The sequence below is a fragment of the Callorhinus ursinus genome, unplaced genomic scaffold, assembly GCF_003265705.2.
Source record: "Callorhinus ursinus isolate GAN/ISIS: 27379988/994484 unplaced genomic scaffold, GSC_fseal_2.0 scaffold32, whole genome shotgun sequence".
NCBI classification, from domain to species: Eukaryota; Metazoa; Chordata; class Mammalia; order Carnivora; family Otariidae; genus Callorhinus; species Callorhinus ursinus.
In genome coordinates, this window is record NW_027397094.1 from 11,450,177 (window position 1) to 11,475,573 (window position 25,397).

The 25,397-nt window shown below is 45.1% G+C and overlaps 1 protein-coding gene and 1 pseudogene across 10 annotated transcripts in view; one reads left to right on the forward strand and one right to left on the reverse strand.

The window, feature by feature from the left end:
* The first annotated feature begins 3,242 nt into the window (after nt 1-3,242).
* LOC112807951 (U4 spliceosomal RNA) lies at nt 3,243-3,316 on the forward strand (annotated as a pseudogene).
* Nucleotides 3,317-15,998: 12,682 nt separating this feature from the next.
* MTR (5-methyltetrahydrofolate-homocysteine methyltransferase) overlaps nt 15,999-25,397 on the reverse strand; it is a 98,797-nt gene continuing 89,398 nt past the window's right edge. For 6 of the 10 annotated variants that reach the window (XM_025850832.2, XM_073879005.1, XM_025850831.2 and 3 more), the window contains 4 exons: nt 23,117-23,317; nt 22,177-22,369; nt 20,952-21,064; nt 15,999-20,512 (listed from right to left, as the gene is read on the reverse strand). In XM_025850832.2, the coding sequence (XP_025706617.1) occupies nt 20,426-20,512; nt 20,952-21,064; nt 22,177-22,369; nt 23,117-23,317 (594 nt within the window). In that variant the 3' untranslated portion in view covers nt 15,999-20,425. Of the gene's footprint in view, nt 20,513-20,951; nt 21,065-21,087; nt 21,727-22,176; nt 22,370-22,462; nt 22,838-23,116; nt 23,318-25,397 lie in introns of those variants that run through there. The other 4 variants (XR_012374303.1, XM_073879006.1, XM_073879008.1 and 1 more) reach the window with 4 other exon arrangements.

Here is a 25,397-nt window from a genome sequence, read left to right on the forward strand (position 1 = left end):
AAGATACAAATGTAGGGATCCGAAGGGGTACGTGCACCCCAATGTTTATAGCAGCAATGTCCACAATAGCCAAACTGTGGAAAGAGCCAAGATGTCCATCGACAGATGAATGGATAAAGAAGAGGTGGTATATATACACAATGGAATATTATGCAGCCATCAAAAGGAATGAGATCTTGCCATTTGCAACGACGTGGATGGAACTGGAGGGTGTTATGCTGAGTGAAATAAGTCAATCAGAGAAAGACATGTATCATATGACCTCACTGATATGAGGAATTCTTAATCTCAGGAAACAAACTTGAGTGTTGCTGAGTGGTGGGGGGTGGGAGGGATGGGGTGGCTGGGTGATAGACATTGGGGAGGGTATGTGCTATGGTGAGCGCTGTGAATTGTGCAAGACTGTTGAATCACAGATCTGTACTTCTCAAACAAATAATGCAACATATATTAAGAAAAAAGAAAAAGAACAAGATAGCAGGAGGGGAAGAATGAAGGGGAGTAAGTCGGACGGGGAGAGGAACCATGAGAGACGATGGACTCTGAAAAACAAACTGAGGGTTCTGGGGGGGGGGGGGGGGGTTAGCCTGGTGATGGGTATTAAGGAGGGCACGTTCTGCGTGGAGCACTGGGTGTTATGCACAAACAATGAATCATGGAACACTATATCAAGAACTAATGATGTAATGTATGGTGATTAACATAACAACAACAAAATTTTAAAAAAAATTTAGGTGTCAAAGTGGTATTGTAGTCATGTTTTTATGGGGAAAAAAGTCCTTTTAGAGGTACATACTAAAAAAATTACAGACGAAATAATGTCTGGGATTTGCTACAACAGGGAGTCAGAGGGATTTAGATGAAGAACGATCGGCCATGTTTTAACAGTTGCTAAAGTTGAGCATAACTGTTTGCTAGCGCTGCCATAATGAAGTAACACAGACTGAGTGACTAAACAACAGAAATTTATTTCTTCACAGTTCTGGAGGCTGGAAGTCTGAGATCGAGGTATTGGCATGTTTTGTTTCTTCTGAGGCCTCTCTCCTTGGCTTGCAGATGGCTGCCTTCCCACCATGCCCTCACATGGTCTCCCCACTGTGAGCATATATATCCTAATCTCCTCTTCTTACAAGGACACCAGTCATGCTGGATTAAAGCCCACATATATGATTTCATTTTCGTTTAATTACCTCTTTAAAGGCCCTTTCTCCAAATACATTCACATTCTGAGGTACTGAGGGTTAGGTCTTCAACATATGAATTTGGAGGGGACGCAAATCAGCCTGTAACACTGGGCAGTCATGACAATGTGTTCATTATACTGTTCACTCTACTTTTGTTTAAGATTGAAATTTTCCATAATAGAAAGTTTTAACATTTTTTTTAAATGAGAAAATCAGTGGAAGAGAAAAATAAAGTTTAGCTAGTGTGAACTATTCCACCTAATCTAGGTAGAAACCTAATCATTTATCTTTTATTTTTCCAATTACTGGCTTGATAATCTGTAGGCCTACTAGCAGGTCACCTTTTACATTCTTGAGGTGCGTCCATTCCCAGTATCTAAGGAAACCAAGGGTATATCCAATCCAAACTGCAGTGAGACCTCCTCCAGTGCCAGGCAAAGAGAGAACTAGAGTCCTCTTAGTTCAGCACTGACTGGACTTTGCTGACGCACAATGCTGCTATTTGTTCCTTCACAATATAGCATACTTGCTTGCTTAGCACAGCAAATAAAAGTGACCTTGACAGCCTATATCATGGCACACACTGAAATGTTTGAGGGAAGACAACTGCATCTCTTCATGATAGGTTCAGCCACTGCACTTAGGTACCAAAGTTCAAGTCCTTCGCTCTCAGCTCTTTTAGTTCATTTATGCCATCTCTTACTAAGACGCTTCCAAGAGAACTGAGTCAGGACAGTTCCAACATATCATGGATTCAGAAGACCCAATTCATGAAGATGAAATAAGATAAATATCCAAATTAGCAAAATGGGAGAGAGTGGTTAATACCCACATAGAGTTTAGACAGCTGACTTCCATTTCTGGCAATATGGTAGATCATGATAACTGAGAAACTTACCATCTGGAAATGACGCACAAAATATAGTAAACACCTTTTTAAATACATAACAAAACATGCAAGAAAGTAAGGGAAATCCCTAAGGGTAAATCCAGAAACAAAATTAAAAAAAGCAGAAGTTCAGATAGCCCTCATGAATTTTGCTGGACTTAACAACTGTTGGGGAGGAAAACTTTTTCTCTACTCTTCAAAATTGTTCCAACTGGTCTAAGGATTAAATTGGCATGAGAGGGCGCCTGGGTGTCTCAGTTGGTTAAGCGACTGCCTTCAGCTCAGGTCGTGATCCTAGAGTCCCAGGATCGAGGCCAGCATTGGGCTCCCAGCTCAGCGGGGAGTCTGCTTCTCCCTCTGACCCTCCTTCGTTTCATGCTCTCTCTCTCAAATAAATAAAATCTTAAAAAAAATAAATTGGCATGAGACCTATTAACAGGGGAAAAAAGCCCTGTTTAATTAAGTGTGCATGGCAACCCAATGAAGAAACTGACACCTAAAGAAATGGCTGAGGCAGACAGTTTTTATACCTTTTAGACAGACAATAAATCTGTGAAGAATTGACAAGACAAAACTTACATTCAGGGGATTTAATTAGTAAGAAATTTTAAACAGGGCTGGGGTAGTAAGTAAAGTAACAAGAGTTGTTTATACAGCCATCTCCACTCTGAATTCCCTATCTCTAGTAATAAGGATATCTTCATACCTTCTGGTATGAGGGAAAAGTACCTTTTACATGGGAGATTTATTTCCTGCTTTCTGGAGAAAAAGGGGTTCAGAATCCTTTTTTGCATTGTTTCTTACATAACTCTTAATTTAATATCATCAATATGCCAAAAGGGCACACCTGGGAAGCCTATCCTTGGCTCCTCTATGGCCAAGAAGCTATCATTTTAATAGCCATGTAAAGACCAAAAAAATAGCCTTGGACCCATGGTAGGAAAATGGAGCAGAAGTTCTTAACAAGGGGCACCTGGGTGGCTCAGTTGGTTAAGCATCTGCCTTCAGCTCAAGTCATGATCCTGGAGCCCTGAGATCAAGCCCCACGTCAGGGTCCCTGCTCAGTGGGGAGTCTGCCTCTCCCTCTGCCCCTCACCCTGCTCATGCTCTCTCTCTCTCTCTCTCTCTCAAATAAATTTTAAAAACCTTAAAAAAAAAAAGAAGTTCTCAGCTTTGCGCAGTGGCAGTATCGTAGCCAATGAGGTTTATCCGAGGCGCGATTATTGCTAATTGAAAAAAAGAAGTTCTCAACAAGAGTCAGGACCCTCAAGACTGCCATCCTCAGTAAAACTGTGAATTAAGAATATCACCCATCAGCAAAGTGATTTAACAAGACAGCTTTCTGGTTTCATCCTGTGCTTTGAGTCTAATTGTCTTTAAAATCAATACTACTCTGAGAGTTTTATCCATGGACCTTTTATCTCCTGTGTTTGCAGTTCACATTTGTACTACCTTTGTGTAGGGATTTCTACACTGAAAGATTCACACAAAAAAGCCATCTCAGGCTGATAATACCCCTGGTATGCCTGAAAGAAAGAACTATCTAGAGGGACACACCTTTAGTCAAGCCCACAGGACTCCAGCAGATAAAACTCCACCAAACGTGAGCGCACAACCCATAATTATATGATACTTAAGAAAATGTGAGGATTTAACCCACTCATACATAACTGAACCATCTGAAACCCAGATGTTTTAATGACTTGCCAAAGTCACATGGTTTTTTAGTGGCTGAGCCAGACCAGAGCTCAGGTCTTATGAACTGCTTGCAAATGATATATTTTTTTTCTTCAGAAATATGCCTTCTTTTCATTTGGAACTTCTCTCTCTTGAGACTCTAAGGGGAAAACCAGTCTAATTGTCTTTAAATTCAACATTCCAACATTGAAAAATGAGCCTTCTGCCCTCAAATAAGTGGATTATGCCAGTATGATTCTTCAAGTTCACAGGTATTCTGATCTGTATTCTAGAAATACTCTGCACCTGAAAAAATATATTTTAAAATGTGCTACTCAGCACGGTCATCATCTGCTAAGCAGAACATCCTTTTGGAAAGTAATTTTGTTAAACACACCAACAGTTTTCAATGTAATGTTCCTTGGAGTAAATCATTCTTAGGACATTCTCAGAGATGTGAACAACAGTTTAGTGCTCAATTATGCTCACACTTTTGTAATCTACAATGACAAAAAAATTAGAAACAGCCTAATGTTCCACAAGGAGGAATAGTTACACAAATTATAGAATATATTTAGAATAGGGGTTTTGTTTTGTTTTTGAGACAGAGTGAGAGAGTGAGTTGGGGGGTGCAGAGACAGAATCTCAAGCAGGCTCCAAGCCCAGCGCAGAGCCCAATGCAGGGCCCAATCTCATGACTCTGAGATCCTGACCTGAACCGAAATCAAGAGTCGGATGCTTAACCAATTGAGCCACCCAGGCAACCCTAGAATAGATTGTTATATGGCCTTTAAAACGAAATCTTTAAAGACTTTGATACAAAACTGAGTGGGGAAAAGGTAATATGAAAATATACACGTATAAACCACCACTAGGGTGGCTGTTATAAAAAAAAGTAAGAAAACAGTAAATGTTGGCAAAGATGTGGGGAACCTGAGGTTCTTGTGCTCTGCTGATTATAATGTAAAATGATACAGGTGCTGTGGAAAGCAGTATGGCAATTCCTCAAAAAATTAGACATTGAATTACCATATGATCCAGCAATTCCGTTTCTGGGTATATACCCCAAAAGAAATGAAGGCAGCGATGTCAGTAGGTATTTGTACAACCATGTTGTTAGCAACTTTATGCAAAATGGCCAAAATGTGGAAGCAATCCAAGTGTCTGTCAACAAATGAATGGATAAACAAAATGTGGGACATCCACACAATGGAATAGTATTCAGCCTTAAAAAGGAAGGGAATTCTGATACCTGGTACTAAACAAATGAATCTTGAAGACATGATGCTCGGTGAAATAAGCCCATCACAAAAGGATAAATATCATACAGTTCCAAATATATGAGGTCCCTAGAGGAGTCAAATTCATAAACACAGAAAGTGGCATTGTGGTGACCAAGGGCTGGGAGTGGGAGGAGAGGAAATAGGGACTTAGTGTTCAATGAGGACAGAGTTTCAGTTGGGGAAGATGAAAAAGTTCTAGAGATGGATGGTGCTGATGGTTGCGCAATGTGAATGGACTTAATGCCACAGAACTATACACTTGAAAGGTAAATTTTATCACAATAAATAAATATGTGAAAATATACAATATGTATAAAATATATGCTAATAATGTACATATACATATTGTACATATAATTATGTATATATGTATCTAGTAACATATAAGTCATATAAAGAAAGACAGCATGTGGTGAATGGGTTGGTAGGTATAAAAACTGGTAAGATTCATGGTATATTCATTTCCTATCACTGCTATAACAAATTACCATAAATTTGATGTCTACAGTTACAGTCTCTTATAGTTTTGGGGGTTGGACATCAGAAATCCATATCGCTGGGCCAAAATCAAGGTGTCAGCAATGCTGGGCTCTTTCCAGAAGGCTCCAAGGGAGAATCCATTTCCTTGCTTTTGCAGCTTCTAGAAGCTGCCTGCATTCTTTGGCTCACAGCCCTTTCCTCCCTCTTCAAAGCCAGGGGCATCTTGCCTTAATGGTGACTTTGTCTTCTTCTGTGTCAAATCTCCCCTTGCTTCTCCCTTCTAAGGATACCTGTAACTGCATTTAGGCCCCATTGGATTATCCAGAATAATCTCCCCATTTCAAGATTCTTAATTTAAGGCCACCTTTCATCACAGAAGGTAACAGTCGTCCTTTTGCCATAGAAAGTAATAGTCATAGGTTCTGGGGATTAAGACATGGCTATATTTGGGGGCCATTATTCAGCCTACTCACACGTGGATGGAAAGAAAGAAGGAAAGATAACAGAAGGAAAGGTCATGAAATATTAGTAGTAGCTAAATGTGTATTCTAGAATCATGAATTGTTTTCCTCTATATACTTTTATATAGTTTATAATTTTTTTTGCAATAAACAAGTTTTAGGATAAAAAAATACTACTGAAAATGCAAATATAGCTCAGTGTATTGGGGGTGCTTTTCCAGGTGTGGGATGGATTTAACTCAATCTCATATAACTCTCCTGATGACCACAGTAATCTATCTGTAGACATCAATCCTCTAACAGGAATGTTGTCCATAATGTAGAACCAAAATAAGTTACCTACTTATGACTTTGTTCAGGAATGAATCCAGGCAAAATTAAAATGAATTTCCTATATAGAGAAAGGTTAATTTAAAAAAAAAATGTGATGCTACAGTTAGAAGTCATTTCATAAAACCGAGCTCTTAATTCCCAGCATGGCCTTGGTTTGCACCCAGTTGGCTCATCTGTAATATTTATGGCTCCTTCTGGAAATTTTCCAGTCTCGCCACAGTTAGGTCTCTTGTCCCTAAACTCTTGTGCCACTAGCATTCATAATTAGATTTATACACATTGTCTATAAATGAGGTATATTTGATGTGGTGTTGCATTATTTTGGTAGCACGGTGAAAAAGTGAGAAAATTAAATCTCTCCCAAGGATCTTCACTATTATCCTTCAGTTAGTGATTTTTTTTTTTTTTTAAGCAAAGCACCGTGCCGAGTGTGCAGCCACATTCCAGCAGACTCTCAGCCAAAGGTGGGTGATGGTCCAGAGAGAACAAAGACAAGACAGCGATCAAGACATAGGTGTACTGGGGGAATTTACATACAGGGAGTCTAGGAGCAGCCTACTGGACAAAGCATCTGCTCTGGGATCTACAAGCAGCAAGCTTTTATGGTGTAACAACTAGTCCAGCAACTATCTGTAGCTTCTCCCTCCTTAAACAGTCAGTGTTCCAAGGCGATCAAGGCTTGCCATCCAGACACTCTTCATTACAAAGGAAATGCTTCAGGTTGACCACCCCTGGAGCCCTTGACCTTGAACGCTGAACCACATGCTCTTCCACATACTCTGCTTGAGGGAATAGAGAGGGAGAACAGGATCTCCACTTTCCCAAGATAGTGATTAATGGGCATTCAGGGTGTGCTTGCACAAGCCAGCCTTCCAGCACATACCATGTAGCTGCGTGCTTTCCGTAGAGTACCACATTCAAGTTCCTACACAAGCATAATGGTCCTTCTATAGGTGGAGAAGCTGCAGCTTACAGAAGCCATGTAACTTGACCAAAGGCACCCAAGCTAGTAACTGTTGGAGGCATGAGTGGAGGGCGGGGGGCATCTATGAAGCAACACAGAATATATACTATGGCTGATCACACACCTGAGAAGATAAACAGTCTGACTCGAGTCCCCTCACACAACTGGTCACCTCAGGTCGGATTCTTCATTAACAAATGCCTAAGTATCTGCTCTCTTCAAAGTTTCAAAACATACAAAGAAAGCAGAAGAGATCGTTTTTGCTCTTTTAAATGCCCTACAATCTAAATTGGGAGCTAATACATTATAGCCTATGATGTAAATAGAGTTACAAAGCAGTATGTAATCTCGAGAGCCCCGCACAAGTGACAGACGAAAGGCTAAGACTTAGGAACTGAGGGAGCTGTAAGGCTGGCGTTCACCATAGAAGGGTATTGGCTGATTAAGGGCATTTATCTTTACTAGTCACTTGAAGGCAGACTTATTTAATGCGATAAACCAGGGTTCTAGAGATTTTGCTCACCATAAATACCCTTTAATGACAGAACAGAAAAGATGTTGTAAGGTAAGGTGGGGGCTTTTTAAAATTTATGTTACCATCAAACTCCTATCTCCTCATGTACCAAGGCTCCAAAAGCAAATTTTTGGGAAAGACATTAGGAGGGAAAAAAGAGGGAATCATGATTTAGGGCAATGGCAGGAAGGCAAGCTGCATCAATAAATCTCTAAAGAGCAGTTTTGTGAAATAAATGGTTTCTCTCTGGAAGGCAGATGTTTATCAGTAAATACTCTTTGGAAGCACAGTTTGTTAATCTGCAGGGGGAGATTTCTGAGCACTTTTGTCCCTCAAAGGCCAGGGTGAGATAGGGGGGAGGGAAACTTGACAGTTGCTCTTGGATCTGTGTTCATGAAGCGACACAGAGCCGTGTTTCTGCTCATGGCTGATCGTAGACCTCTCCTGCTAGGATACAGGCTGGGGCCGCTTGCGCACACACGTGCGGTGCACACAGCCACTGTACCTGATTCTGGCAGAGCAACAAGGAGATTAACATTCAGAAAGGGGTCTGTCACGGGATTGTACCAGTGTTTTTGATGGTACTACATAGCACACTGGTTTCAACCTGGGTTAAGCAAGAAGAAAGGCAACCAAACTTACCTGATGAAGTCTCAAATTGGGGCTGGTGAGGGGACAAAGCAAAAGGTCGTTTCCTAACCGCTGGCGTTGCACTCAGAAGCATCTTGGGAAGGAGGCCTGAAATCTACATGGGTGGTGCAACATTCCTCCAGGCCCCTCCCCCAAGGAGACCAAGAGAGGGGAGGGATGCCTCCTCTGCTTTTAAATCTGCAGTGGAGGATGGGTTTAAGGCTTGAATGACACAAGGTACTGGAGAGAGTCAGCTGGCTAGAAACTCTGCGGAGAATTTTACTCTCCCTGAGCCCAGAGAATCTGACTCGTTTGCTATCCTTGCATACCCAGCCCTAGAACAGGACCCAGCCCAATAAATAATTGATGAATGAGCACTGAAATGAATGAATTGAATGAATATGAATGAATGCACAAATGTCATCTTAAGGCATGCATTCCCCCTCTTGGGGATCTCAGTCAGAGCAAAAGAGAGGTAACTTTCCCAGCCAGCATTTCATATCATGAGCGCTGTTTGAGCTCATGACAAAAGAAAAAAGTAGATGTCAACGGTTTTTCCCCTATGGCTGCAAATCTCAGCAGGGCCCTGATCGCAAGGTACCAACCAAATCTACAAAATATTAAAAGTTTTTCAGATTTTTACCTGAAAGGAGTAAGAGAAATTACTGTATTCATAATACCAAAGCCACTGGCAACTGCATACACACATCCTTTTCCCTATGAAAGGCAGGCTTTACCCCTCTAATGCTGGTAAGAAAATATTTGGGTAAAGTCCCTCCTGCCCCCTCCCAAATATGCCCACAAATGTTTGCTACTTACATTACCAGACCCTTTGAAAAATTTACCCTCACTTCCCATCATCAACTTTCCACAACCCCTCGGACCCCGCACACTTTGTGAGTAAAAATTTACAGGTGGCATCCAAACCCAATAAAGTCATCACTAAACAAAACCCAATAATTAGTCTGCTTTCTAGAGTCAGATACTTCTGCTAATCGGATACAAACCATCCAAAATTAGCATCTTCCTTCCCCCTCGGTGCCAACGGCACTGAGTGACTCAACCCCGCCATGCACCGGTCCCTAAAGCTCCCAGGGTTTGTGCTGACATCCTTATCACGACACACTCCCTCATCCTGTAACTGCATTCTGTCTGCATCTTCACACTCACCCTGATGAACCCCCTGTCCTTCAGCATCGCTTGGTCTGGTTTAAACACCGTCAGGCTGGGGGCTTTGGCCACACAGTGATAATGGTGGAAGATACTCTGGTAGCTGACATGATGGGGGAAGGAAGAATTCTTCTTAGTCTGTATTCTGGTTAAGGGAGAGGGATCACGCTTCTCATACTTGTTGGGTGGCCAGCCTTCAAATATAGTAATTCGCACGGGAAAATGTACTGCATGCTGGAGTTATCCTGAATTTTAACGAGTCTTTGATGATTCAGAAGGCACTGCGGGAATACTGCAATACTTGTGACTCATCGTTCTGAATATCAGTGATCACGGAGGAGTAGGTTTTGGAAAGGCCACTGACCGATGCTTCAGATTGGTTTCGGCTCAATTCTTTCTTTGCATTGAACAGGTGCAGCAAATCTCTGAATGTGCCTGGAAAAGCCCTAGGGAGTCCTAGCTGTTTTTATTATTACTATTATTATTATTGAAATATAACTGACATATAACATTGTGTAAGCTTAAGACCCACAATGTGTTGGTTTGATACATTTATATATTACAATATGATTATTACAGGGGCTTAGCTAGTACCTTTACCATGTCACATATCATTTCTTTTTTATGTGAGAACAGTTACAACGTGGTCTCTTAGCAACTTAGAAGTTTATAATACAGTGTTGATGACTATAATCACTATGCTGTGTATTAAGTCTCCCTGACTCATTTGTCTACTAGTTGTAAGCTTATACCCTTAAAACAACATCTCCCCAGGCCCCCCACCATTCTACTGTTCCTGAGAACCACCATTCTACTGTTTTTACTAGTTGAGGTTTTTTTCAGATTCTACATACAAGTGAGATCATACAGTATTGATCTTTCTCTGTCTGACTTCTCTCCCTTCCTGGCTGGTTTCTTGGTGCTCGAGCCTCCAGTATGATTTCATCCATCCAACAAATATTTAAGTTCCATCTACACGCCTGACAGAATTTCTAAATTTTTGGTTCTGGCATTACCTATTGCAAATGCTCTCCTTCCTTGAGTACCTCATCAAATAGAATAGAGGCCTCCTTGCCTCCAACTTTCTGGTAAAGGTTTGTCTTTGCCCATTTTCTTCACGATGGTCAATTATGGCAGACAGAGAAGTTTTCATAGGGCTCTTGTCTTGGCTCATCTGGTCTGGTGCGTAAGAAGGCACAAAGTGTGAAACGTGAAGAGGTTTTTAAATTATTTTCAGTTTATTGACCATTTTTCTAATTTTTTTAAAAAAGATTATTTATTTATTTGAGAGAGAGAGACAGCATGAGCCAGGGAGAGGCAGAGGAAGAAGCAGAATCCCCACTGAGCAGGGAGCCCGATGTGGGACTCGATCCCAGGACCCTGAAATCATGACCTGAGCCACAGGCATATGCTCAACTGACTGAGCCAGCCAGACACCCCCACTTTTCTAATCATAAAAAAGAACTGTACCCAAACTCATCCCTATGTCAAGCTGAGAGGCACCCCAAAACTTAGAACTGTACCCATCTCCTTCCTTTTATCATAACTCTCTGATTTGAGGGTGGGGGAACGAGGAATATATTCACTCACTGATACTTGATGCTTAATTTTATTCAAAGTTTAATTGATTTGAAGGCACACTGGAGGGAAATAGGATTCTGCAAACCAGGGACCAACATTGGCTCTGCTAGTAACCAAGCTCTAACTTGGCTTTTCTGCACTTCAACTTCCTGAATAGTTTTAAAGCAGGTACGTTATGACCTGCCCAGAGCAATGCAAGAGCAAGCAGATGACTGAACAGAAGGCTTTATATAAAACCAGCCACTGAAAAATGTCTTGGAGCTAACTGCTGCCTTTTCTCAAAAGAGTTGCAATATTTAAAAATTAACCAAGCACTTCTGACACTCAGATGTTTTCCACTGAAATTCTTTGCATTTTCTTGATATGCTCATTTCAACAGAATTAAAAAGCAATCTATCACATCAGGTATAAATGTTTTTAAATAGTGGTATTTAGCACTATCCACCAGGACAGCTGGAGTTCACAGGTTTTTACTGAAGACATGCGCAAAATAAATGGCTCTTCTTTTCTATAATAGGATAAACAATGCCACATGATTGAACACAGGTAAGCCTTGAAATCCTTCAGAGAACTTGGGAGGAAATGTCACTTTTCTCTCTTCTTTCTCTCTCGGTAAAAGAACAAACAGGACTGCAAAAAGTTCAAAGTTCCTTTCTCAGCAGCCATGAGCATCATAGGCTGCAGGCTGCCATACATATCCCATTATGGAAGGCAGAGGCTGTGAGAAACATCACTCATCAGTCTGTCTGCTTTTTGTTTCTTCCATTTCACGCGATATCTAATTTTAAGGTTCTCAAAAATGATTTAATCCAATCCTTTTCTAGGCAACAATTACAGAAATCACTTGTTTTGTGAGTCTCCAAAAGGCTATAATAATACTTAAAAGCAAAGGACAAGGCAAGAGATAGCCTTGAAAATCACATTTGAAGAAGGGAGAATGTAAGTGGAATTAGATACTCCACGTGTTGAGAAATGGGACCAAGTTTGGGGCTTAATTGATTTAAATCCTAACTTTTCACTCAGATTATTCGAAATAGCATCTATTTCAAGCTGGGTTTGTTGCCAAGCTAATCTTTTTTTAAACTACAGCCATAGAGGCTTGTTGTAGAACTCTGAAGCAGTGCAGAAAGAACGAGCCATGCCCCAGCCATGGGTCCCTCACCCCTGGTCCCCCAGTCCCATTCCCCAGAATCTGTGTACCCTTCCAGACATTTTCACTGCACGTACTAGCGTGTTTTCACACACACATATGGAATTAAAACATACTCTGTGTCCTCAGGGGGCCTGCGTGGCTCAGTCGTTAAGCGTCTGCCTTCGGCTCAGGTCATGGTCCCGGGGTCCTGCGATCGAGCCCCGCATCGGGCTCCCTGCTCGGCACGGAGTCTGCTTCTCCCTCTGCCTCTGCTCCTCCCCCTGCTTGTGCTCTCTCTCTCTCTCTCAGAAATAAATAAAATCTTAAAAAAAATACTCTGTGTCCTATAATCTGACCATACATCCAGATGATCTGTAGCAAGTAAGCTATGAAGTGAGGTAGCTTTTCTGCAGGACTGTCAATGTGCCGTCTTCATGGGGCAGCATGGGGAATATGAACAGGGCTGTTTCTTCTAATATGAAATCGTGAAGATGGGTATTTAGGGTGCTAGGGTTTATTTATGTCCCAGTCTCCTTCTGAGCAAGAGAAAATCATCCTGGTTCTACTCCCACTCACTCAGAAAACACTTTATGTAGTGAGTTACATGGCAGCTGGTGGGCTAGGCTCTGGGGGTTCTGGGCCCAATCATGGAGCTTTGGTCCTGCCCTCATGGAGCTTCACAGAATGCTCTCCCTATAAACCACTGTCTCTGAGAGAATCTGCTCATCAACTCAAGCCAACCTTTATTGAGCACCTATCAGGAACTGAGCTCTGTTTTAAACATGTTAATGCAAAGATGAACAAGGTTTCAAATCTGTCCTTAAGAATCCCAGTCTAATGGGGAAATAGATTATTCTGTCACCATGGGAGCAGTGGGAAATATGCACGGTTCTATTGCCAGGCAGGAAGAGGGGTCACATAGCTTTTCGGGGACTGGAGGGTTGTTGGGAAGGTTTCCTGAAGCCTGTGGGTAGAGTTGGGGCAGGGTTATGTCAGGGGGGAGGAGACAAGGTGAGCAGGTACCTCCTTCAGAGCACGCACAGGGAGAACGTGGAAAGCTTCGCAAGTGTGTAAGGACTTTGGACAGATCCTAGGCAAGATGGGCATACTGATCTGGGCAGCAGGATAGAGGTGGGCGTGAAGGTTCAGAGAGCTCACTAGTAACAGCTGTAGGAGCCCGAAAACCCACCCAGCGGACTGAGTCCAGAGGAGAAGTGAGAATCTAAGCCTGGGCAGGGTAGGAGAGAGAGACTAAAGACGTATTTTAGCGTGTAAAATGGTCAGAGTATGGCCCCCAACTGGATGTGATGTTTCACAAAAAGGGAGGGTAAGGACAACTCCCAGGTTTAAAATGTGGGGGACTGGTAGATGGAAGTCCAGTCTCTCTGGACTTAGGGGAAAATGTACATTTTTTACTTTTGCATTATCTGTAACCCTCTTATATTTCCTCTTGGCATAAAACTCCTTTTCTTATCTTAAAATACTCTCTCCATTCTACCTACCACTCCAACGTTATTTTCGTTTATTTGTTTCAAGTTTTTATTTAGATTCTAGTTAGTTAACATATAGTGTACATTAGTTTCAGGAGTAGAATTTAGTGAGTCACCACTTACATACAACACCCAGTGCTCATCACAGCAAGCGCCCTCCTTAATAGCCATCACCCATTCAACCCATCCTCCCACCACCCTGCCCTCCAGCAACCCTCAGTTTGTTCTCTATAGTTAAAAAGTCTGTTTCTTGGTTGCCTCTCCCCACCGCCATGTTCACCCGTTTCCTTTCTTAAATTCCACATATGAGTGAAATCATATGGTATTCATCTTTCTGACTTATTTTGCTTAGCATAATACACTCTAGCTCCATCCACATCGTTGCAAACGGCAAGATTTCATTCTTTCTGATGGTTGGGTAATATCCCATTGTGTATGTGTGTGTGTATATATATATATACGTATATATATATATATACACACACACACACACCACATCTTTATCTATTCACTTATCGATGGACATTTGGGCTCTTTCCATAATTTGGCTCTTGTTGATAAAGCTGCTATAAATACTGGGGTGCAGGTACCCTTTCAAATCAGTACTTTTGTACCGTTTGGGTAAATATCTAGTAGTGCACTTGCGGGATCATAGGGTAGCTCTATTTTCAACTTTTTGAGGAACCTCCATACTGTTTTCCAGAGTGGCTGCACCAGCTTGCATTCCCACCAACAGTGTAAGAAGGTTCCCCTTTCTCTGCATCCTCATCAACATCTGTTGTTTCCTGTGTTAATTTTAGCCATTGTGACAGGTGTTAGGTTTTGATTTGTGTCTCACTGTGGTTGTGTCTCACTGATTTGTGTCTCATTGTGTCTCACTGTGGTTTTGATTTGTATTTCCCTGATGATGAGTGATGTTGAACATCTCTGCATATGTCTGTTGGCCATCTGGATGTCTTCTTTGGAAAAATGTCTATTCCTGTCTTCTGCCCATTTTGTAACTGGATTATTTGTTTTTTGGGTGCTGAGTTTCAACAAATGGTGTTGGGAAAACAGGAGAGCAACATGCAAAAGAATGAAACTGGACCACTTTCTCACACTATACACAAAGATAAATTCAAAACGGGTGAAAGACCTCAATGTGAGACAGGAATCCATCAAAATCCTAGAGGAGAACACAGGCTGCAACCTCTCTGACATTGGTCATAGCAACTTCTTACTAAGGGTTATGTCTCCTGAGGTAAGGGAAACAAAAGCAAAAACAAACTTTTGGGACTACAGCAAAATAAAAAGCTTCTGCACAGCGAGGGAAACAATCAACAAAACTAAAAGGCAATCTTTGGAATGGGAGAAGGTATTTGCAAATAACATACCTGATAAAGGGTTAGTATCGAAAATCTGTAATAAACTAATCAAACCCAACACCCAGTGTTCTTTAAATAACAGCTTTCTCACCTCCGATTCAATCTTCAACCCGCCACAGTCCACCAACGGCCCCCACAGCCGCTGACGATGCCGCAGCTGCACCCTCCCTCCTGGACCTCTGGATGTGGACTCTCCCAGCGGGCTGCCTGCCCACCCCGTTCCTGGAATCCAGTTCTGTCTTGGGCTCCCTCCTCCTCACATCCTCCCCAGGCTGTCCTGTCCACGCTTGTGGCCTGACCTCCATCTCCACACCGAAGCCTCCCAATCCTAAGGCCAGACAGTCTTCCTAAATTCCAAAGTCACGTATCCGGCTGCCCGCATTCAGTCATGTCAACCTTGTCCCGAACTCATCTCTTCTCCCCTCCTACATCCTCTGCCGGAGCAAACGGCACTGCACGCACTCATTCACCAAAGCCCATGCACAAAGCACCCCTCTGCTCCCGCCTTTGCACTGCTGTTCACTCTGGCCGACATGTCCTTCCTTTCTGAAAAAAATCTATTTGACACATACACAACATTATATGCAAAGTCACCATCCCAGATTTTTGCTTATTCTGTCTTTATTTAAAATAGACTTAAAACATGCATTAAATACAACATTTAATACATATAAAACTCTGTTACTGAAGAATAATATAACAAACAGCCATAAACCTATCATACAACCCGAGAACTAGAGTATTACTAATGACCTGCATCCACCTAGGTGTCCCTCTGTGATCCGCTTAGGTTCCCCCTCTCAGGGTTAATTCTTCTGCTCAATTTTGGTTTATCAGTGTTACTTCTTCTTTTTTTTACAACATAGTTTTACCAGTTACGTGCGGTTAGACAATATATTCTTTGGTTTTGCTTGTTTTTGAGCTCCATAAAAATAGCATCACAGCCCATGATCTCCTGGGGTCTGCTTTTGTTCTTATTTCCTGAGATTCATTCTTATTGTCCCATATAGCTGCAGTTCATTCATTTCCACTACTGAATAATAACCACTTAGTATGAATATACCTAACTTATTTACCCATTCCCCTACAGACAGATGGACATTTCGGGTGTTTCGGTTCTTGACTATCATGAAGATGTTGCTATGAACGTTCTTGCCCACACCCCCGGGCACATGTGTGCAAGTTCGTTGGATACCCGAGGGGGAGTCTGAGTCGTAAGCCAGATCCTAACACGTGCAAGAGTTCAGCTTTGGGAGGTAGCATGGTTTTCTGAAGCAGAGGTGCCTGGTCATGTGCCTGCACCCTGAGAGTTCTCACAGAGCTTCTACGGCACCCCGTATCATCAGGCTCCTTAACTTCTGCAAAATATGGATGTAAAATGGGATCTCGTTGTCGTCTTTATTCATATTTCTGATCTCCGAGGCTGTGGAACACCTGTTTTATAAGCCATGTGTATTTCCTCTTCTGGGAAATGCCTTTCCAGTCTAATTCTGCCAAGTTTCTCTTTTTCTTAAATAGGAACCCTCTATCTATTCTGCTTACTAATCCTTTGTCAGTCAAGCGTAGTACAAATATCTCAAGTCATGGTTTGTCTTTTCACTACTTTAAATTATTAGCTTAACATCAATCTTAAAAAAAAAAAAAACAGTTGATTTAATCATCTTTTCTTTTTGTGGTTAGTCCTTTATGTCTCGAGGGATTCTTTCCTGCCCTTAGGCTTGTCCACGCAAACACTGAAATATGTCTTTTTTGTATTTAAGACCTCAATATATTTGGAATTGATGGTTGGATAACACGTGAGGCAGAAACCAAATTTCACCTTTTCCCTTCAGATAAGCATTGTTGCAGCACCCCATGTGGAGTCACCCTGCCTGTCCTCCCGGATGCGCCAAGCCACCTCCACCATGTTGTGAAGGTCAACACACTCACGGGTTATCCTGCAGGCTCCTCATTTCACGGCACTGCTCGGAATGCCCACCTCTGCACCACGTACAACAAAACCTACTACCTCGTAACCTCTTCTTCACATTTGGAAGCACTCAGCCATTCTTAGTCCTTTGCTTTTCCATATAAATTTAAATATCTGCTTGTCATATTGAACCCAGACTCTACTATAATTTCTGCTGGAAATGGCACTGAACCTATAGATCAATTTGGGAAGATGTGATACCTTTACAACCCTTCATACTCCTGTTCATGAACAAAGACAGCTTGTTCCTGCCTTGTTTCTTCATCTTCATCCCTCACATCCCAAATCAGGCCTTCACCTAAGCATTGCCCTCCCAAAATATCCCTACCGCCATCCTGACTAAAGTAGGCTAAGTGTGTCTTTCATGTGCTGACTTTGTCAGATGCCTGCAATAGTCTAAGCCAAAGATGATACAGGCTGAGTGTGAGGTTTCATGTTGGAGTGGTGGCACCATTCTTCATGACTGAATTTCACGGTTGGAGAGGGATGAGACGAGACACATGGAGGTGTCTGTCTGTCTGCCTGCCTGGAAGGGGCTGTTGGGTGTACGCTGTGCTCTTCAGGACAGAGCTTAGATGGGGATGCTGACTCCGTGAGATCACCCCCTGGAACTACACATGCCAAAGAGGCCACTAATGCCAGGCCCTTGAGGCACCAGGATTTAAATGGGCAGAGGAAGAAAAAAAAAACTATGAAAACGGCTGAGAAATGATCAGAAACACAGAAGGATAAGCAGAGAGTGATGCCAAGGGGGAAGCAGGGAAAGGAGAGTTTTGAAGAAGTGGGTCTGCGTTGTCCAGGCCCACGCAGATGACAAATCTCTGGGAAGGCCACTGGGTCTAACCTCTGAGAGGTCACTGATGCCAGAAGAGGCAGGTAAAAACCTAACTTCACTGGGTTCAAGAGAGAAAGGGGGAGCAGGTGGGGGGCACACAGCAGTCAGTCAGTATCTGTTGAGGGCATGTCGGAGAGAAACAGAAAGAAGGCGGACCATTCTTACGCGAGTTCAGCTGTGAGTGCAGCGAGGACAGAGGAGAATCTCTCAAAGGAGAAATGGGTTGTCATACACCCGATCTCCCCACCATCCCACCAACCAGACTCCTCAGTGTGGACAGCAGAGCAAGCGGCAGAGAGAGGAAGATGCCAAACAAGCGCCTCTTTAGAGGGAAAAATACTGTGGGATCTTCAGTGAAAATGATGACTATGAGTGGGTTCGAACGACAGCCACAGACGGCGACAACCAGAAGAGGTTCTGCATGGACAGGCACTGACACCGCCTTCAGGACGGCCACCTACCTGCCTTCCAAGTGTGTGACCTAAACAAGGGAGGGGGCTTCAACTTGCATGTTATATTCTTTCATGAATATACAGGGGCTCGAACTTGCACAAACTTGTTTCTGTCTTTGGAAAAAAAAGGCATCCCTCATGGGATGAGATGAACAGTACATTTAAGGAAGCCATTCTGTCACATAACCAGCTGAGGGAAGAGATGGTAAATACCTAATGAAATCAGGAGACTCTTAGCAACTCTAATTCTGACGAAACACAGTCAAATATTCGGAGGAGGTTACCCTTTCTCACAGAAGAAGGTACCAAGAATAACACACCTGTTACAGAACAGAAGATAAGTCTCCCGACTAAGTGCCTCGGGAAACTGAGTCCCGTTCTCACTCACGCACAGACCGACTGTACCTCAAGAAGCACACAGCTGTGTATGCTTCAAGGGCAAGTGGTGGCTGAAAGGTCCATTCCTCTGTAAGTCCACGTGGATACACTGCAGATGTGGAGGGTCCTCCTTCTCCGAAGATTTTTTCCTTTCACCTCCGATGCACTTGAATGTACATCTGCTAGAACTGCTTTGGGAACCAAGGCTTAAATCACGAGAGCCAAGGGAGAGGGCTGTCACACAGAACATGAGTCCTAACAGTTCATGGGACACGAACGCAGCTTCCCTGTCCCAGTCACAGTGTAAACGGGGCTCTAATCCCAGAAAGGGCACCTCATGCAGGCAGTCCAGTCTTTATCAACTGCGATCCCCTGGTATCTTTTCGCTTCCGTTAATCTATTCCCTTCCCAGGAAGACTAACCGTGTGCTGAGCTGGAGGCGCTACCCATTGAGCTCTACAGAAGCTACTGTGTGTCAGATCCCCTGCTACATGCCCTATGTGCATCACCTCATTTATCGGCCCCTCAGGCCCATGACAGAGGAACTGGTGTCCCCACTGTACAGAGGAGAAGACAGTGTTGGAGAGTGGAAGCAATTTGCCCGCATTGCACAGCGAGTGGCAAAGGTGAAATGTGAATCCAGGTATGTCCGACGTCAAAGTCCATGTTCTTAGCCATTTCCCCCAAAATAACTGAGAACACATCAGTGTGCTGTCCTGCACTGCAGGAGTCTGCAGTCGGGTCGGCACAGAAATGGGGGGAATTGAGTGCAATCTCACTGCTCGTCTGTCCAACTCTGCACAGGACACAGCGGCTCAGCCGAGAGCCTACTCAGCTCCAGAAAACAGTGACAAGATGCTAACCACCCTGAGCAGCCACTTCCTCGCCCCACCTCCTTCTTCGCCCTCAGGGCACAGAATATGAAACTAGAAGAGGACAGAAATGCTAGAAGAACAGCCCTGTGTCTGACCACCCTAGGGCAAACAGCCTGAGCATCTCTGAGCAGTCAGCGGTGAGAGCGGGCCTTCGGCCAAAGGGACTTCCGCACGCATGTAACCGGGACTTCAGAAAATGAAAACGAGGTCTTCCAGAGGGAGAGCAGAGTTGTACTTTCTTCCCTGTCAGAGTGCTGTTGCGACCGCTTTAGATTAAAATGCCCCATTTCGCACAGGGTGATTTTGCCACAGGGTCACGTTTTTCTATACATTTCTCTACTCAGCTAAGTCTCAGGCCTTTTTCTCAGAGAGCAAGAGAAAAAAAAAATAATAGTAAGTGGCCTCCTAGACGCAAGGTAAAAATGGGGAAAAAAAAAAAAAAGCAAGGTGACTTGCTATGAAATGCAGAAGACCTCTAACTCCAGCTTGTCCTGTCTGTGGGGACCAGGAAAACCACCAGCGCTGTGCTTGCTGCTCTTCACTCAAGGTCCCCCGGAAAGGAGCCGCTTGCTTCCCAAGGACACAGGAAGGCCCTGCTCCTCTGCAAGGTTCCACCAAACAGTCTTCCAAAGCCTGGAGCAGAGTGAGGCGGCCGGGCTTATACGTTGCTACTACTGCTGTTCATTTTAAAGGCACTCTGGACTCTATTTCCTTGAGGATCCTCAAGCAGAGAAAAGGATTTTAAAAATAAATAAATAAACAAGTTACTCTGTGTCGTATCCCAAAATGGGTCCCAGCCATTTCTCAACCTCAGCCACAGACATGTTCTTCCGCAGAGCATAATCCTCAATCTGCAAAAGATTAGAAGCAGCATATCAAACCAAAATGATAAGACTTTCTGAAGTGAGGTTTCCACAGGATTTGCTAGGAAACCCGAAATGCCTTCCATTTCTTGTCGTAATAGCAATCTACTGAGTTAGATGGAGATGGATATTTATCTGTTCACCAAGTCGCCTCATTCTCTGGGCAGGAAACAACACGCAGTAAGTTGCTGGTGCCGAGATGCTGGCTGGAGTGTGTGAGTGCTGGGGGTGTAGGTGTGCAAATGGGAGGGCGAGCATCGGGGTAACGAGCTGATATCAAATTAAGACATTAACTGGGGGTAAATTTCATCACGCTTTCCCTCCCTTTTGATTCTCATTCACATGTAAAATAAAACAGGTTCTTCAGTTCCATTTAAGACAAGATAGGCATCTAGGGAAGCCATACACAAAGAAACGGCTAACTTACCTGATCCTTGGAAATTTTCCCCACTGCAAAGTATTTGGACTTCAAATTGGAGAAGTAAAGGCCGGATACTGCTGAAGCAGGTGCCATTGCTAGGGATTCCGTTAACCTAATGCCTGCAGAGAGCAACACAGGGGCGGGGGGCAGGGGTGGGGGGAGAAAATGCTGATTTCTCCAGTGCCTAGCATAGGGCCTGGCGGTTGGCAGCACCCAATAAGCTCTTGTTTAGGAACGAACAGGTGAATGAAAGTGAGCTCACGCCTTGTAGGTGGACACATGACACAGCATGAAATTCAGGCCGATCTCCTCCAACCCAGGGGGACAGACCTTGAAAAGACCGTCTGTACCCCCCCGCCCCCTGCCAGTCCTCCAATCTCAGGGACAGAGGCCTCCACTTGGTCCTATACCTGGGCCTCTCAGAGAAGGAGCGCCAGCCCTGGGAGGAAGGCACCATCTGGACCCCCAAGCTCCTGCCCCTTGGGATGACCAACAGTTGGGCCCTGAGAATGAGCCCACAGGACACAGAGGGAGCACCGGGCTGCCCCATCCAAGCCTCTCATCTTATGGACAAGGAACAGAGCAACACAAAGCTTCAGCACGTTGCTGGAGATCACCAGGAAGCTCACGGCAGGGAAGGACTCGAACCTGTATCGTACAGTTCTGGGAGTCCACACCATTCCTGCCGATGTACGTCCAAAAGCCTCAGTCCCTCACCTGAACCCAAGTCCCCTTCACCTGATCGGCACTGATGGCATGCTTCTGATTCATTCCACTGACACTGTTAGTTGTGATAATAAAGGGGAAAAGCTGAGAGGCGGGGGCGGTGTCCAGAGACTCGGTCTGTGAGCGGAGGGGGGAGGAGCTGACGGGAACTACGTCACTGAAGGCTCTGAAGGCCGCTGATGGTGAGATTAGAAGCAGGGACAGCCCTGTAGCAGGAAATCAGGGCAGGAGATGGGTGGGAGCTACGATAAGCTAAATTCTCATCCATTACAGCCCAAGATAAACTAATGGGAATTGATCCATCTAAAAGTGGGGGGTGTGAGACGGCTATTCAGTAATGTGGACGTAAAACAGTGCGATCAAGAGCTAGACAGGAGGAAGGGGGGTTCATTCCAAGCCTTCCCACGTGTTGACACGGGTGGCCACATGTGCACTGCTGTGTGTGACCGGAGCAGGCCCATGACCCGCACAGGGAAGGAGGGCGCTCCCCGCTCCCCGCACACACCCGTGCACCGCTCCACGTCGGCGAGCTTCCACATGGTGAGCTTCTCGCTGTGGTCGGGCTGGCTGGGGTAGCCGGGCGCCGGCCGGATGCCCTCGTAGCGCAGCCGCCGCAGGTCGGCGACGTCCAGCTCTTCGCACCTGCAGTAGGCCCACAGCTCCCTGCGGACCCGCTCGTGGAGCTCCTCCGCAAAGGCCTGCAGCAGGGAGCGAGGTGTGCGTGTGGGCAGAGGCAGGAGCCCCCTGCACCGGCGCCCCCCGCCACCCTGCCCCCGCCATCAAAGCGGACCGGGGCAACCCCCACCCTCGCCTGCACCACAAGCGGGAGGAACTGGGCAAGAGGGGCCGACTGGATTCTCAGTTCGCTTGTCGCTTCATCAGCTGCTCTCTGCCCAGTTTTGGCCTCAGCCTGGGCTCTGACGTATCCTCTTCAGTGATCTGAGGATTCGAGGGCCTTGAACTGAAAGACTTCCCTGACAGTGGCCACGAGGAGAAGCGGGGACCACTACAGCTGCCAGTTCCTCCCCTGCCAGCCTCAGGGGAAGCAGAGGGGACTCCGGCCACGCACAGGAAGATGAATCTACAGAGGATCACAACACGAGAACGAGGAGCCCTGGCGTAGAAATCTGTCCTGAATTTTTCAGGCTCCTCAGGAAAACGTCACACTACAAGCAAAGGGAGACATCAGAACTACAGCGAAGAGGTCGCGGTTCTAAGGACGGCTACAAACTACAGCATCGCTGGAGGCATTCCTTTGCCCAAAAGATGATGTATGAGAGCAAATCAAGAAGGGCTGATTTTTAAAATTGCGTGTGATGCTAAGGCCAGCCTCATCTGACTCGGTAAAAACAAAACGGCAGGACATGGGTGCTAAAAGGGCTGCTTAGCGCCTGGCACCGTCACGTGCTCCCCCACCCGGTCTGTCCCCAGCGCCGCCGCTCTACCTCAGCCAGCCGGTCTCCCAGAGCCTTGACCATGATGCTGCTATAGTCGTCACACTCCTGCTCATAGGCCTTGCTCAGCTCCTCCACCCCGAAGCAGGCGACGGCAAACAGACCCAGGTAGTCGCGGACACCGGAATGCAGCGGAGCAATGAAGTCCGAGAGGCACTGGTATGGGTCCGCGCTGGCAGGGTCCTTCTCGGCCTTCAAACCCAACAGACGGACAGACAGACTGTCAGCACGGATGTGGGAGCAACACGCAACAGCAATCTTGTCTCTTCAGACGGATCTCAGCTTCACACAGTGATGTCTGTTTTGTTCCCTGTTACATCCCCAGTACTTAGAAGAGGGCCTGATATGTAGCGAGTATTCGATAAATATTTGTGGAATCAACAAGTGAAAGAAGATTCTAAAAAAATACATGATGTGACATGACAGACAGTCAAGAAACCACTGAATTTGCTCCTTCCCACATTTACTGCATGCCTCCAGGCACTGTGCTGGGAACTGGAACCCTAAACATTCATATAAAACAAATTTCCCCCAAAAGTGTTTTCAATTCAAGATCAACATTAAATCCAGAAGTTACATCCAAAAGGGATCCACAAATGCCTAAGCCTCTACTTAGCATCAACAGACACAGTTCAGCAAACTTCTGGTCAGCAACCCAGGGCCCCGTGCTGCCCGCCACAGTGGTGGCTCAGGAGACCGCGAGGCCACCCCTGGGCCAGCCTGACACCAAACCCAGAATTCAGCAGCCCAGCTTCGGGAGTCTCTCCTCAAGGCCAGGTGCCCGTACTTGCCCATTTCTCATGCCCAAATGGTGATGGACTCCCCCCTGCCACCAAGCGGACAAATAAGGTCGTATACATATCTCACAATCAACAAACACTTGCCCAGAAGGTAAAGAGCTAGTAACTAGTATTTACTGAGTGCTTAACTGTACGTCAGGCACTACTCTTGCTGCTGTACAGGAACTCGCTAATTTCACGCTGTCAACAACCGTGTGAAGTAAGGAAGTGATACCATCAGCCCCAATTCACAGACAGGAAACCTGAGGCAGACAGAGCTTGATCAGCAAGCCCAGTGTCAGACCGTAGTAGGTCCAGGGGTCTGATAACCATAACCCACGCTCTTGACCGCTGTACGGCACATAAAACTGATCAATTAATCGGTGAGCAGCACGCCAGAGGCTTCAGAGCTATTATTTGCTTGCTGGCTCTGGAAACAAGCACAGCCTAACCAACACTGGGCAGGAAACGGTTAAATGGCCAGAAGGTGTTTGGTAATGGCCCGCGGAAATGTCACAGAGCACAGGGACCACTATGCGGGGGCCATTATCAAATGATGTACTCTGTCCATCCACCATTCTTCACTAACAAAAGCCAGAGGGAGACACAGAGCTTCCCGGCACCACAAGGGCAGACAGGTCACGGAGCCCCTTCGCAGCTCGGAAGAGACAGCCACTACAGTCTGAGACAGAAGCCTCCCAGAGCAGTAAGTGGCTGCAGCCAGAATCATCTTCCGGAGCACTGGAAGAGAGCCCCTCCTCAGCAAGAGCTATCTGAATGTGTCATACATGCACATCGAGAAGTCCTGCTGTTAAATGCCCTAACACGGTCTGCCACAACCTGCCAGGTCACGAATGGTGTTGGACATAAACACCAGGCCAGGGCAGAGGTTTGTGACCCGAATTACACCGGCAGAAGAAAAGTCACCAGTTGGCTAGTGAGGGGGGGGCAGGACTGTAACATTACAGCCGGTGGCCTTCTGTTCTGTGGTGCCGGAGCCTGGGGGCAGACAGGAGTGACGTAGCTGCCCTACCCGATCTTATTACGGTATCAATGTCCCAAGTTTAAGAACCCTTCAGATGCTGTTACGGTGAAACTAGCTGTCATTATGAATTACGTGGTGGCTATGATTAAAAGCAATACTATCGCTTCTGAATGACTGAGAATGGTAGTGGAACTTTGCAGGATGATTTACTGCAACCCTCTGTTAATGGCTCTGGTGCGTTCTGGCTCCAACTCTGGATGAGGACAACTCTTTCATCGCGGCCACAGGGACACGCACGAGGTATCTGCATTCTTCCGGGTGGGGACACAGGAGAGGCAACCGTGTTGAGAAATGCCAGTTCTCACCACACTGAGGGAAGCCACCGGTGTGGACGAGGTGGGCTCTCCCCTCTAAAGCTCTGGACTTGGCACCATCTCCATCGGCCTTCATCCCCCTCCCCCCGTAGAATGGAAACATAAACTGTCTACAAGGCAGCGTGGAAATGAAT